At 39.8% G+C, this 14795-nt stretch overlaps 1 protein-coding gene across 1 annotated transcript in view; it reads right to left on the bottom strand.

Moving 5' to 3' along the window:
* LOC147718104 (multidrug and toxin extrusion protein 2-like) overlaps nt 1–14795 on the bottom strand; it is a 615385-nt gene that overhangs the window by 177398 nt on the left and 423192 nt on the right. The window contains exon 12 of the mRNA XM_086919188.1: nt 13558–13633. Within this exon, the coding sequence (XP_086775314.1) occupies nt 13558–13633 (76 nt within the window). The remainder of the gene's footprint in view (nt 1–13557; nt 13634–14795) is intronic.

Genomic DNA, 14795 nt, shown 5'->3' with positions numbered 1-14795 from the left:
GAACAACAGACATAATGATGCACAAATTAAGACAGTTTAGTCACTAACCCATGCACTCAGTGAGACACATTTAATCACTCACTCATACAGTCAGTCATGCACCTACTAAATCCTTCATCCAGACACTTATACATCCACTCATTCTTCAATATGTAAGACATATTTTAACTTTACAGAAACATACAGTCACTGGATGTTGTCATCAGTGATGTCATCAGTGATGTCATTTGAGATGTCATCAGTGATGTCATCAGTGATGTCACTGACCATGTCATGAATGATGTAATATGTGACATCATCAGCAGTGGATTGCGGGTGCGCGATATATAGTTAGTGCAACTAACTATATATGGAATTTCAATGGTTTTGTGTGAGTAAAATAAGGTTTTGTAAATGCGAATTCCTAACTATATATGGTCTATAACCTATGGTTTTTTCAGTGAATTTTCAAGGTTTTTTAAATGCTAATTCCTAACTATATATGGTCTATAACCTATGGTTTTTTCAGTGAATTTTCAAGGTTTTGTAAATGCTAATTCCTAACTATATATGGTCTATAACCTATGTTTTTTTCAGTGAATATATATATATACATACATATATAAACATATATCATCTGTATATCTATATAAATACAAACATAAATGCATGCATACATATACTTATATGCATACAGATGCATGTTATTTACATGAAAGTTGAAAAAACACTAATAAAAGCAAAGCTAAAAAGCCACCTCATTACAAACAGAATGGCTTTAACTTAAACGAGGGCGAGATCTATTGCATTTTCAATGCTTGTTTACTTTGGTTCCATCAAGAAGGCATTCAGATGTGTCACACATTTGCCATAAATTCTGAATGTTAGCACTCTAGTTGCACATTAGATCACTGTAGTAAAGCTACTGCTCACCAGGGACGTCTGCTGCTGGTATTCAAAGTGCATGTTTCAGTCTGCATGTCAGAATTTTTTTAATGAAATAGAAGAGGATTTGAGAAGTCACTCAAAATGATCCCTAATTTTTCTTTCTGAAGCACTAATCATACTTTCTATGGCAAAATTAACCCCCTCATGTTGTTCCTTTTTAAATTGAGTGTTTTCAGACTTACCACTTCATTCCAATCAAGATGGCTTCTGGTGTGCCATACTTTTGTCATAAGTAAGACTGTTAGCGCTCTAGTTGTTCTTTAGAACACTCTGGGACATTCTGTCATTGGGCTATACTTGGGGTACATCTGGGTGATATTTGGGCTACATTTAGGCTCTTTTGTCTCTGGTGGCCATCTTGGGAGACTGTATGTCAGAATTTTTTAATGAAATTGAAGAGGGTTTGAGAAGTCACTCAAAATGTGCCCTAATTTTTCTTTCTGCAGCACTAATCATAATTCATATGGCAAAATATACCCCCTCATTTTGTTCCTTTTTAAATTAAATGTTTTAAGAGTTACCACTTTATTCCAATCAAGATGGCTTCAGGTGTGCCATACCTTTGTAATAAGTAGGACTGTTAGCGCTCTAGTTGTTCTTTAGAACACTCTGGGACATTCTGTCATTGGGCTATACTTGGGCTACATCTGGGTGATATTTGGGCTACATTTGGGCTCTTTTGTCTCTGGTGGCCATTTTGGGAGACTGCATGTCAGAATTTTTTAATGAAATAGAAGAGGATTTGAAAAGTCACTCAAAATGTGCCCTAATTTTTCTTTCTGCAGCACTAATAATACCTTCTATTGCATAATATACCCCCTCATTTTGTTCCTTTTTAAATTAAATGTTTTAAGAGTTACCACTTTATTCCCATCACGATGGCTCCAGGTGTGCTATACCTTTGTAATAAGTAGGACTGTTAGCGCTCTAGTTGTTCTTTAGAACACTCTGGGACATTCTGTCATTGGGCTATACTTGGGCTACATCTGGGTGATATTTGGGCTACATTTGGGCTCTTTTGTCTCTGGTGGCCATTTTGGGAGACTGCATGTCAGAATGTTTTAATGAAATAGAAAAGGATTTGAGAAGTCACTCAAAATGTGCCCTAATTTTTCATTCTGCAGCACTAATCATACTTTCTATGGCAAAATATACCCCCTCATGTTGTTTCTTTTTAAATTAAATGTTTTAAGAGTTACCACTTTATTCCAATCAAGATGGCTTCAGGTGTGCCATACCTTTGTAATAAGTAGGACTGTTAGCGCTCTAGTTGTTCTTTAGAACACTCTGGGACATTCTGTCATTGGGCTATACTTGGGCTACATCTGGGTGATATTTGGGCTACATTTGGGCTCTTTTGTCTCTGGTGGCCATTTTGGGAGACTGCATGTCAGAATGTTTTAATGAAATAGAAAAGGATTTGAGAAGTCACTCAAAATGTGCCCTAATTTTTCATTCTGCAGCACTAATCATACTTTCTATGGCAAAATATACCCCCTCATGTTGTTTCTTTTTAAATTAAATGTTTTAAGAGTTACCACTTTATTCCAATCAAGATGGCTTCAGGTGTGCCATACCTTTGTAATAAGTAGGACTGTTAGCGCTCTAGTTGTTCTTTAGAACACTCTAGGAGGCTGCAGTAGAACACAAAGGAATCAACTGACAGTCTCTGTCCTTGTTGGATGTACATGTTTTACTGAGAATGTCAGACTTCATTTTCACATGACTGAGAAAGATAATGTGAATTTACAGAAAATATGCTTTCAGTTTAGCTTATAGATCCCCTTCCAAACCCCTGTGGGAAAATCATGAGATATTAGTTTTATTTCAAACAATATTCATGATATCACAGCAGAAGGTTTTTTCACATGGTAAAATCACCTTAGAACCCACCACAATTCCTAAAACGAGTATGGTACCATCAACAAATGATTTATAATGTAACTAAAGTCCTAAAACCCTCTATTAACTACAATGCTTTTTAATGAGGTGCTATCATGTATATTGGTCCCAAGATGGCTGCCAACACTTCTTGGATGAAGTGCTGACAGCCAATCAGATCAGATGTGTAGTTAGGCTCCGCCCAGATATATATCTTTTTTTGAACCTAAATTACTCAAAATCCACTGGAGCACATATATTGAGACCTAGCAAAGGCACATCGGGCTAACAGTCCCTACAATTTTGCCAAGTTTCGTGCAAATCCATTCAGCCGTTCGAGCTAAAAGTGAGGCCAACCGCCCTATGGAAATTAACATGGGAAAAACGCGTTTTGGGACCCCCCTTTTTTCTCGGCCCCCCCTTGATGAAGCCACCCCAAATTGTCAGGGGCTGCTCAGAAACAAAATGTTCCATTTTCCTGAAAATGTCAGCCAATTCCGTCCACAAACGCCAAAGTTATTAGACATAGAATTTTCAAAAACCCCATAGAGAAAAAATCCTAAAAAATCCTAAAATAGAATTTTGAGATTTAACATTGAAAAAAATCCTAACTATAACTACCTACTGGCGACCGCCAGTAGGTAATATATATATATATATATATATATATATATATATATATATATATATATATATATATTACCTACTGGCGGTCGCCAGTAGGTAGTTATAGTTAGGATTTTTTTCAATGTTAAATCTCAAAATTCTATTTGGAATAACTTTGGCACCGGTTGACGAATCTGCCTGAAAATTTCCTGAAAATGGCCTCGTCGAGCTCCGGTCCTTCCTTGAAAGTTTGGGGGGGATACGTCAAGCGGGGGCCGAGATAAAAGGGGGGTCCCAAAACGCGTTTTCCCCTTGTTAATTTCCATAGGGCGGTCGATTTCACTTTTAGCCCGAACGGCTGAATGGATTTCCAGCAAACTTGGCAAAATTGAAGGGACTGGTAGCCCGATGTGCCTTTGCTATGTCTCAAGATATGTGCTGCAGTGGATTTTGAGTAATTTAGGTTCAAAAAAATATATATATCTATAGGCGCTCTCCGGTGCGCGCACCGGGGTGCGCTCCAGGCGCGACACGCGACTTGCGCGCAGGAAGCTGATTGGCTCTTGGGTGTCTGTAAACATTTTAAACAGTCTGGAGCGGCCGCCATCTTGTGTCTCGGTAAAATCGAGACACAAGGGGTTTGAAAAAAAAAGTGGCAAATGACCATAAGGGGGAAGAGTAGACCCCCTCTGACCCCCTAGGTTTGATGTGGGGGCTAAAATAGGGTCCTGCGGGGCATTACATTTTTTATTTTTTTTTCGTTTTGCGCGGGGGAAGCGCATGGTACGCGCACCGGCGAAGCACGGGGAAAATCCAGGACCATATTTATGAAGGCCTTGCGCTGCTAGTTTTGCGCCGCCTGTGCGTCAATTTTTGTGACGCACCAGCGGTGTAAAAAAATGCGCATTGTTACGCAATATTTAAAAAGTGACGCATCTATCTAGATGCGTCACTTTTTAAATATAGTGCAACGAGGCACATTTTTTTACACTGCTGGTGCGATGCGTCACTTTTCTGTGCGCACTCCTTATGACATTCCAGATGTGTCATATTTGATGTATGACGAATCATGTTGCAAGGAGTTACAGATACATCAGTATTTCTGACATATCTGTAAACATAAAAGTGACGCGAGGCAGGCGCAAGATTTTGACGCAACAGCATCCTAAAAGTGACGCAGAGAAATCTCATAGATTTCAGTACGTCGTTATTACCAAGCTTTTTGCGGGGGAATGCCCCCTCTGCATACATTATACCTGACGCAGATATAATGTGGCGCAGAGTTTTAAAAAGTGACCCATGTACCTAGATGCGTCACTTTTTAAAAATAGCGTCAGGTATAATGCATGCAGAGGGGGTGTTCTCCCGCAAAAAGCTGTGTAATAGCGACGCAGTGAAATCTTTGAGATTTCACTGCGTCACTTTTAGGATGCTGTTGCGTCAAAATCTTGCGCCTGCTTTACAGCAGGTGTTAGACTGACGCAAGACCTTTCACATGGTGCTTTTTCCATGTGAAAGGACACATTACTGGAGTTGCGTCACTTTTGTGACGCACTCCAGCAATGCGTTACTTGGAATGTCATAAGGAGTGCGCACAGAAAAGTGACGCATCGCACCAGTGGTGTAAAAAAATGCGCCTCGTTGCGTTATATTTAAAAAGTGACGTATCTAGGTAGATGGGTCACTTTTTAAAATCAAGCGCCACATTATATCTGCGTGAGGTATAATGCATGCAGAGGGGGTGTTTTGAGATTTCACTGCTTCACTTTTAGGATGCTGTTGCATCCTTTAAATATAGTGCAACGAGGCACATTTTTTTACACTGCTGGTGCGATGCGTCACTTTTCTGTGCGCACTCCTTATGACATTCCAGATGTGTCATATTTAATGTATGACGAATCATGTTGCAAGGAGTTACAGATATGTCAGTATTTCTGACATATCTGTAAACATGAAAGTGACGCGAGGCAGGCGCAAGATTTTGACGCAACAGCATCCTAAAAGTGACGCAGAGAAATCTCATAGATTTCAGTACGTCGTTATTACCAAGCTTTTTGCGAGGGATTGCCCCCTCTGCATACATTATACCTGATGCAGATATAATGTGGTGCAGAGTTTTAAAAAGTGACCCATGTACCTAGATGCGTCACTTTTTAAAAATAGCGTCAGGTATAATGCATGCAGAGGGGGTGTTCCCCCGCAAAAAGCTTGGTAATAATGACGCAGTGCGTCACTTTTAGGATGCTGTTGCGTCAAAATCTTGCGCCTGCTTCACAGCAAACCTTTCACATGGTGCTTTTTCCATGTGAAAGGACACATTACTGGAGTTGCGTCACTTTTGTGACGCACTCCAGCAATGCGTTACTTTTGTGTTTACAGATACGTCAGAAATACTGACATATCTGTAACTCCTTGCGAATTGATTAGTCATATATTAAATATGACATATCTGGAATGTCATAAGGAGTGCGTCCAGAAAAGTGACGCATCGCTGTTTTCACGTAGCGATGCGTCACTTTTCAGAAATGAGGCCTCCAGTTTATTCACTGTGTCATAACTTTCTTTTCTAACACTCACCTTCTTTCATTCCTCCTACTTCACTTCCTTTCACCTCTCATACCTTTCTGTTCTTTCTTACTCATTCTCCTTTCAATTATCAATGCACTATATTTCACTTACTCTTCATTTTTTTAAGAATATAGCTCTTTGATGAGAATTGGAGGTAGTTCTGAAAAGAACTTTTGGTTTTCTTCTTTTAACTGAACAGGAACAAAAACAGGGAATGGAAACTACTCAACAGGAGCAAAAAGAAAACAAAAAAATTAGGGGTGGGAAGGGCAGCGATGGTTCTCCAATGCTCGAACCATGAGCAGGACACTTTGCTCCCCATAGGTGAGGAGTTGATTGCAGTATCTGCATCTGACGACTCCATGGTTAAATGCAGGTTGTATGTTTGGCACCTGCTCCTGCGATTGCTCTCTCCCAGAAGAAGTTGCTCCTCCGGTTGATGTAGAGGCCCCATCTCTGGGAACCTCTTGTGCCAGAGCCCTGACACTTTCCCGGGCAAAATTCTGGGGGTGCCTCCTCTCCACATGTCGGATCATGGTAAAGTTCCCAAAAGAGTACTTTTTTGGGGGGTTACCCCGTGACAGGACCTGTTTGCAGATCCTGCACTCCACTTTTGGTGCATTCACCTTTTTCTGGTCTGCTGGAAACTTAAAAAATTTCCAAATGAAATGCTCTTTCACCTTTGGTTGAGGAGGCTCTTCATCGATGAATTCAGGCTCATCTTCACTGCTGGATGGTCTGGCAGCCATGATTAACCAAGAAATATGCAAGAGCAAAAAGGCAGGTCTTTCAGTCACAAAAGTGAAAGAAGAAGTGAAGGAAATGGGTGGGGATTTCATTCATTGTAAAAAAAACTGTTAGCAACCAATGAAAAGTGTTATTTTAGGGTCACATGACCCGACGCGTTTACGCTGCGCGCTCCGGAGCACTTCCGGTGCGTTTACGCAGCGCGATCGTAGGCGCTTCCGGGGCGCAAACGTGGCGCGATCGTAGGCGCTTTTGCGTGCGTTTACGCGCCGCGAACGTAGGCGCTTCCGAGGGCACTTACGTTGCGCGCCGAAGTGACGTCATCAAACTTTTACAGAAATGCATAATCATTTTCCTTATTAAAAAAAACTAATTTTATTTGTATGGTACGAAATGTTTTGCATTATTATTAACTTTTCATTCATATTTTTTTTCACGAACGACAGTAGCGCTCTGGGTCCGCTTTCAGATGAGCTCACGGAAAAGCTTACCGGAGAGCTTAGCTGAAAGCTTCCCGGAGTGCGCACCCAGAGCGCAAAAGAAAAAAATTATATAAAAAAAATGAATACTTAAAAAAAAACAGCAATTTGTAAAAAAAAAAAAAAGGTTAGAAACTCGATATACAAAGGAATTAGCATTTTAAAAACCTATGAAATTCACTGAAAAAACCATAGGTTTAACACCAGTTATAGTTAGCTGGAAATTTTACTGATATAAAACCATTGAAATTCCCACGTTATAGTTAGATGGACTCACTATAACTTGCGCGTGCAATGCACTGCTGATGACGTCACATATTACATCACTCATGACATGGTCAGTGACATCACTCATGACATCACTGATGACATCATCCTTGAGACAGAGTGACAGACCTCCTTTCAGTGTAATGTAACCCATGAAACACATATTCAAAAATAGAAATTAACATTTTCAAAAAAATGGAGATACACATAAAAGTTACAACAACCAATTCAATAATTCCACCATCTATATACACATCCACTCATTCACCAACAGTTCTATATAGTCACTCATACATATACTCACTCATCATATGTAGTGATACACCTATACATCCTGTTACACACCAACAGTCATCCAAAAGTTACTCTCACACATACTCACACATGCAAGTAAACTATTGAACATCCATTTATTTGCATATACATCTAAACACACACTACCACCTTACTTCTAAGGAAACTTACACATACTTACTCTCTTAAACAATCACTTATAGAAACACATACTTATTTAAACAGGAACTCTTACAATCTCTTACTCTCACATATACTCACTTATATACATCAATATTCACATATACTAGATTAAAACATATGTAGTTACTGATAAAGACACTAGTGAGACAGTCATTCACGCAGTAACACACACATATACACACTCATGCACCCATACAGTCCTGCACATATGCTGTCTTCAAAACACATACAAAGAGAGAGTCAGTCATTCATGCATCTATGTGATAAGTAATACCCCCACCAAACCATACAAACACTCATACTGATACTAAAAAAACATCTAATAACCCATATACCTACACATGTAGCTACTCACCAACCCATGCAGCCACTTATAAACAAAGTGAAACACTAATACATATATTTAAATATTTAAACATTACTCACTAATATATGTATTCACTAACATACACTTAATAAGCCAGTTAACCAATCAATTTTTTTTTAAAAACCATCCATTTAGACACTTATTTAAACATTTATTCTTCCATCAACTTTTACATATACATATATAAAATATATTTATTTTTCAGAAAGACACACATTCACTGGATGGTGTCATCAGTGATGTCTTGAGTGATGTCACTGACCATGTCATGAGTGATGTAATATGTGACGTCATCAGCAGTGCATTGCACGCACAAGTTATAGTGAGTCCATCTAACTATAACGTGGGAATTTCAATGGTTTTATATCAGTAAAATTTCCAGCTAACTATAACTGGTGTGAAACCTATGGTTTTTTCAGTGAATTTGATAGGTTTTTTAAATGCTAATTCCTAACTATAACTGGTGGGAAACCTATGGTTTTTTCATTGAATATATATATATGTCCAACAACAAAAATGCAGTATAGTACGCTCTCAGGAATCAAAACACAGTCCAAGAGTGAAGTGGAACCTTGGTGATTAAAACCAAGGTTCCACTTCACTCTTGGACTGTGTTTTGATTCCTGAGAGCGTACTATACTGCATTTTTGTTGTTGGACATTGATTTTCCGGTTGCTTCGCCGGAGTGTACGCCACTTGTCCACGGGTCACCGCGTTGCAGCAGGAGCAGCTTTTGTCGGAATATATATATATATATGTATATAGAGGCTTCTGTATATATTGTTTAGTACTGTGGGTGGCACGGTACAGGGACATAGAGCACCCTTAGAAAGGACCTTTTTTTCATTTTACTGAACAGGCAAACTTAAAGGAGGTGCTGGCTACCTTGGATAACCACTGCCATAATTTGTCTGTTGCATATAGCAAATACATGTTCTATATATTTCATATACATTTTTTTACAATAGCAGAATCTGGCGATATGGGAAAGGTGAGCACCTCAATCAAACATTGATCGAGACAATAAGCCCAAAGGAGGAATGTCTGGATATACTATATATTGAGGGTGAATCGTGGCAGAGAAAACTCTGCAGACATGGACCTTCAGTCTGGAGATAGTGAATATTGCGTCTTCTTGTATTCAGATGATGCTCTATTGCAAATCAGAAAGCTAGAAAATAATACTGACTTGATGGAGAAATGATTAATTCCAACACAAAAGAAGGGCTGCAGAATAACTGTGCAATGTCAGACTTCATTTTTTAACATTTGCTAGTAACATTTCCCAAAACAGTGAAGAGAGGGTTTGGTACACTGCTTTGGCGTTAGATTCAGTGAGATACTGGGGTAATATTAACAGATTATGTTGGCCTAGTGATTGTCAAGACACATAGGTTGCACTGCTGTAAGTACAGTAGCACTGATCAAAACGATACCATTTCCAACTGCTTTATCTATTTGTTACCATGTGATACCTTTGAGTAAAATCAAATTAAAACATTAAGGGGCATATTATAAACAACTAGCGATATTTATCGCTAAATCATCAAAGCGATATTGTTTTTTATCGCCGGTTTATCGCAGAGATAATGTGCTATTAGCAAAGTTTCTCTCAAATGCAATAAAATAAATATCCGGCGATAGCGGCTCAATGCTTGAATATCGCTGGAAATCCAGCAATATCAGGCATTAACGCCAATAGTGTCTTAATCTGAATATCCACCTCCCATTGGATATACAGGTTAAGAACTGGTCTGGGAAGGTGTTAGTTTTTGGCGATATTCGGGCTTAGTGCAAAGTTTTTTTGTTGCTGTGCCTTTGTTGATAATAGGCGATAGCGATGTTAGCGACTGCTTTCAGTCGCCATCAGGTTGGATACGCTCACTTTGCATGTCATTAGCTATAAGTATCGCTGACATGCAAAGCGGGCCCCAAACCTCTCGCTATCACCAACAAACTTTTGCTAACTGCTGTTAGCGACAGCTTGCTAATAGGGCGATAACATTTTCAACACTTTAGCGGGAAAAAAGTCCCAGTAAAGCGGCGATGAGGCCCTTGATAATATGCCCCTGAGTCCCTTGCTAATAAAACGAGTGTGGGCAGGGAAACAGTCATGTCTTAGAGCTGTATGGCGTCCCCAATATAGAGTTATATTTTTGCAATGCTGAAGCATAATATAACCGTTATTAGTACCGCACACACTACCGCATATGGTATCAGAATCATAATATATATGACCAAGCACACTAAGCACAATACTAGCTCAACCAATCCTCAGGTCCTTGTGAAAAGCAGAGTTGGTGGCACCTATTTGAGGCTGTGTAATGAGGAGAAATATATAGTTATTTCTCCTGGTTGTTTTCTCTTTACATGTGCGCTGCTATCTATTAGTAATCCTCTAGGAATACTTTGTGTGCAAGAAATGATCCCTTCATGCACAAAACCTATTCTAATTACAATGTGAGAACCCTTGCACTTTGCAAGGGAGTGTTTACGTTGTCCCTTCCAAGTTACAATTTGTAATGCTATGTCCCAATGGTTTCCAACTGCAATTTTGGTCGCAAACCATTGATAGGCTACCACTCCTCAAAGAAGGTGGTAACCTATAGGCAAGAGGAAGGTTTCTCTGTGCGACCGGCACACTTTGGCAATTGAAAACAGAAATATTTATTTGCAAATGGGCAATAGTCCAGGGGAGTAGCGCCATCTCCTAAAAACACATTTTTAGAAAAAGCATATCTCCTTTCTCAAATGCAGACCTGTTTCCTTAAAACAAAAAAAAAACCACAGGCTGCGCTAAATATAACAAGTACTCTATGAATACATATTCACAGAGGGTGGTCTGCTAACCCTAGCAAGCCACCTTCCCTGTGCTGACTTCCAAGTGGAGTGAGCTGCCATTTGTGAACTACCTATTGAATATTGATTATGTAGGTTGATCTGTGACCTAATCCTAATGGTGATTTTGTGAACTGCCCTATTAGTACATAGGTCAGTTTGCATTATCAAAATAGTTTGCAACACTTTGTGCGCATTGGCGATAGTTTTTAATAAATCGATTCTTTGTCCAGTTGGCCCCATGGTCTACTTTAGTCATGCAATGGACCCCTATAGTGCATTAATGCCCAGACATCACTACCAATGGATGTCCTGGCTCCTATGTGGAATTACCTTTTAATCAATTCCTGCCACAAAAGGGAGTAGCGTACAAAACTCTCGCGATGAAACCCCTTCTTATAGGGTAAGAGATTATGGACGCCAAAAAGTCTCCAACACGTATTCATCATGGGTGAGGCAGCAGATACATGCGTAAACAGTATGGTGCATCCTTATCGACTAATGCACCGCACAGGTGTTTCTCTTTATCCCTGCGTTACGCTCATTCAAATTTATCTGTATGCAGTATTCTGAACGTCACTTTATCGATTCTTTTCTTTTGCACTTCTGCTTCAAAACCATCATTTTTTTTAAGTTTTGGAATATGAACCCAGGATTGAGCAACTAAAGACACAGCTCTCCATCAATCGGCCAGGCTTTTCTAAAACACATGTAGGTCAAGCGAGAGGGTAAGTACGAGACTTTTTTATTATTAATTGAAAAGCCCGAATTACACGTTCTTATGACCCCATAAGTAGAACTCACATGTACAAAAAAACTGCTCTGGAGTCATGAACGCAGCAGATAATTCCACCATAAATTCGATGTATTCTTGTATGTGACCTACCTGTTTGAGTGGTAGAGTGTATCACACACCTGAGGAGTGAACGAGAGAAGGCATTCCTGACCGACATCCAAGCCCACTGTTTGTGAAAACCCCCAAGCTTGCGTTTGAGGGTGTTTGGTCACAGTTTGCAAGTCTGCAGTAGTGGCTGGTGGAACATTAAAGTGGTGAGGAAGGGCCAAAGGTGAATTTAAGGATTTATTGTGCACACATAATTTTTGCTCCGTGCGCGCATCTCTGCCAATAGGAGTGCCTTCATGTATTTATGATCACTCTGTAAATTACTTTTGCAGTTAATGCAAGTATTAGCATGAGCCTTTGTGCTGAAAAGCACTGGAACACACTATTATGGAATCCTGGCCTAAAGTAATTTGAACTTCATTTATAGTAATTATGAATAAAGCAAAGCACTCACAATGCTCATGATAGAAGCAAAGGGCAGCAGTAATATAAATTATTGGGAGGGTGGAGCGCCAGCAACCGCCCCCGCAAGTCTGTGTCCACCCTGTTCTTCGAGGGGGAGGTGCAAGCCCATTTTCAAACAAGGAAAGCAAGGGGGCTACCTACATTCCCATACTTAAGGGTAGTGTATAGAAGAGAGATGGTGAACCAGGATGAAATCAAAATAAACCGTGTGTATTCCAAAAATAGGTTGTTTATTAGATTTTCAATTAAAATTCTGGATGAGGGATTACCACTGAGATCCCAACTGACTAACCATAATAGGAACGCCGGCTGTTATATCGGCCCTTGGATTCTTCTTCCAATACTCTGAAGTATAGACTAAAATCGCATTATGCAAGGAACATTGGCTGCTGTTTTGGCCCTTGGATTCTTCTTTGAATACCTTGAAGTATAGACTCATATCACATTGCGCAAGGACTTCCTTGGTTCTGTTGAGAAAATTTGATTAACGTAGATAGCTGTGGATTGCTGAACATGCTTTGAATATATTCCTGCCCTGATGAAGATCCACCAGGAATGAAACGCGTTGGCTGATGTCCATACTTTTAATTGAAAATCTAATAAAGAGCCTATTTTTGGAGTACACAGAGTTTATTTTGACTTCATCCTGGTGCACCATCCCTCTTCTTTTGTATTGCATTATCTGATTGCCAGTGGAGTGAAAGTGTGGCGTGTTTTTGCACAAACATTCAATAATTCATTTACTTAAGAAATTGAGGTGCTAAGCCTTGGTCAGCCGCATTTATTCCTTCTAATTGGTTACAATACGTGTTCTCTTTGGGGAATTCCCCATGAATAAAAGAGATAATTTGCATATTTCTGCCATGATAACTATCCTCTTGATTAGGCATACTCAACCATGACTGTTAAAGAAAATCAACAATTTATATCGATTTTCTTGACATGTTCATCAGGTTCCTTGAATCCCTAAAGAGGAGGAAAGCCTTGCAAGGCATTGCATTACATGGACTGACCAATTTCCAATAAATCTGATCAACAATTAGATGATTGATCAAAAAAACATTTTTTTTCATTAAACTATGAATACTCACTCGTCAGTGGTGAAGAGTCTTGCAATCACCATTCTTGATGCTGCTATCAGAGTGACATCAACAGTAATCAAAATAACTGAAAAATAAGAGTCATTCATCAACATACATTTCTCTGACCTGTGTCTATTGTGCATAAATGTCCTGGTTGAATGGTATCCTGTTGGTCAGTGGTTCACTTTTGCAGACTTTCTTTTATTAAGTGCAGGAATCCACTATTATCATGATGCAATAGGCAGACGCAATGGGCCTGATTCACCAATTTAAATTGTAAAGTATGAGTTTTAGATCTCCTGATGATTGTGCTTATATCAGAAAGAGGATCAATTTCAAGATATCTTGCCTGGTTCATAAGACACTCAACAACAATGGACCCATCTACTGACCAAATACCAGCCAATTAGAACTCTCTGCTCTAACAGTAAACACCTTTTAACCATACCCAAAGTCCACACTGTAAGGAACGGCTGTAAATCCTTTCCCAGAATTGCACCAGAGCTATGGAATGCACTACCTCTACAGCTTCGTATAGAAACTAACCACAAATCATTTTGTAAAGCTCTTAAAGCGTGTTTTTTCTAATGCTCTGCCTGTACTTCCTAGCTTTCTGACTCTCGGCTAGCGCTATGAGACCTACAGGTGATATATGCGCGTAATTAATACCAATACATAGACATACACAGACATGATATTCTTTATTGTACTCCCCGTATTCACCAACATTCCTAGTAGTATGCCTAGAAATGTGTACTGGGCGCAGGCCCCCTGGTTTACTATTCCAAATGACTCAGTTACTGCTACCAAGGGGTTATGTGCCCAGAAAACTGCTCAGTGCATTTTTGGGGGACTGCAAGCTCCCTGGTCCATCACTGGAGCAAGATCACTGGGCCTGGTGGAGAGACACAAATAAAACACTTCAAAACATCTTGCTGTGTGGTACAACTCAGTTACTGCTGCTGAGGGGTTGACTCTTCATAGAAAATACTCACTTCATCGCTGGGGACTTCAAGCTCAACATTCCTTCCTGGGAGCAAGGAGACGGGGACTCTTGCAGGCATGCACATAAAGTGCTACTAGACATCTTGAAGAGCAGGACACGCCTGGGCAAAGCCTAGGCGAAGGGTAGACCAATCCATGTGCATCCGAGCCTGGAGGAGGCTGGGCCGCCCCCCCTTGGGCAAGCGTTCATGGTCATAAAGGTGCCATCACACCTTTCTATCCATCCTTCGATGGAGAACTTG

The sequence above is a fragment of the Lissotriton vulgaris genome, chromosome 4_2 (assembly GCF_964263255.1).
Source record: "Lissotriton vulgaris chromosome 4_2, aLisVul1.2, whole genome shotgun sequence".
Taxonomy (NCBI): Eukaryota; Metazoa; Chordata; class Amphibia; order Caudata; family Salamandridae; genus Lissotriton; species Lissotriton vulgaris.
Note: the sequence above shows the minus strand (reverse complement) of the source record. Positions and strands in the feature narration are given on the sequence as shown.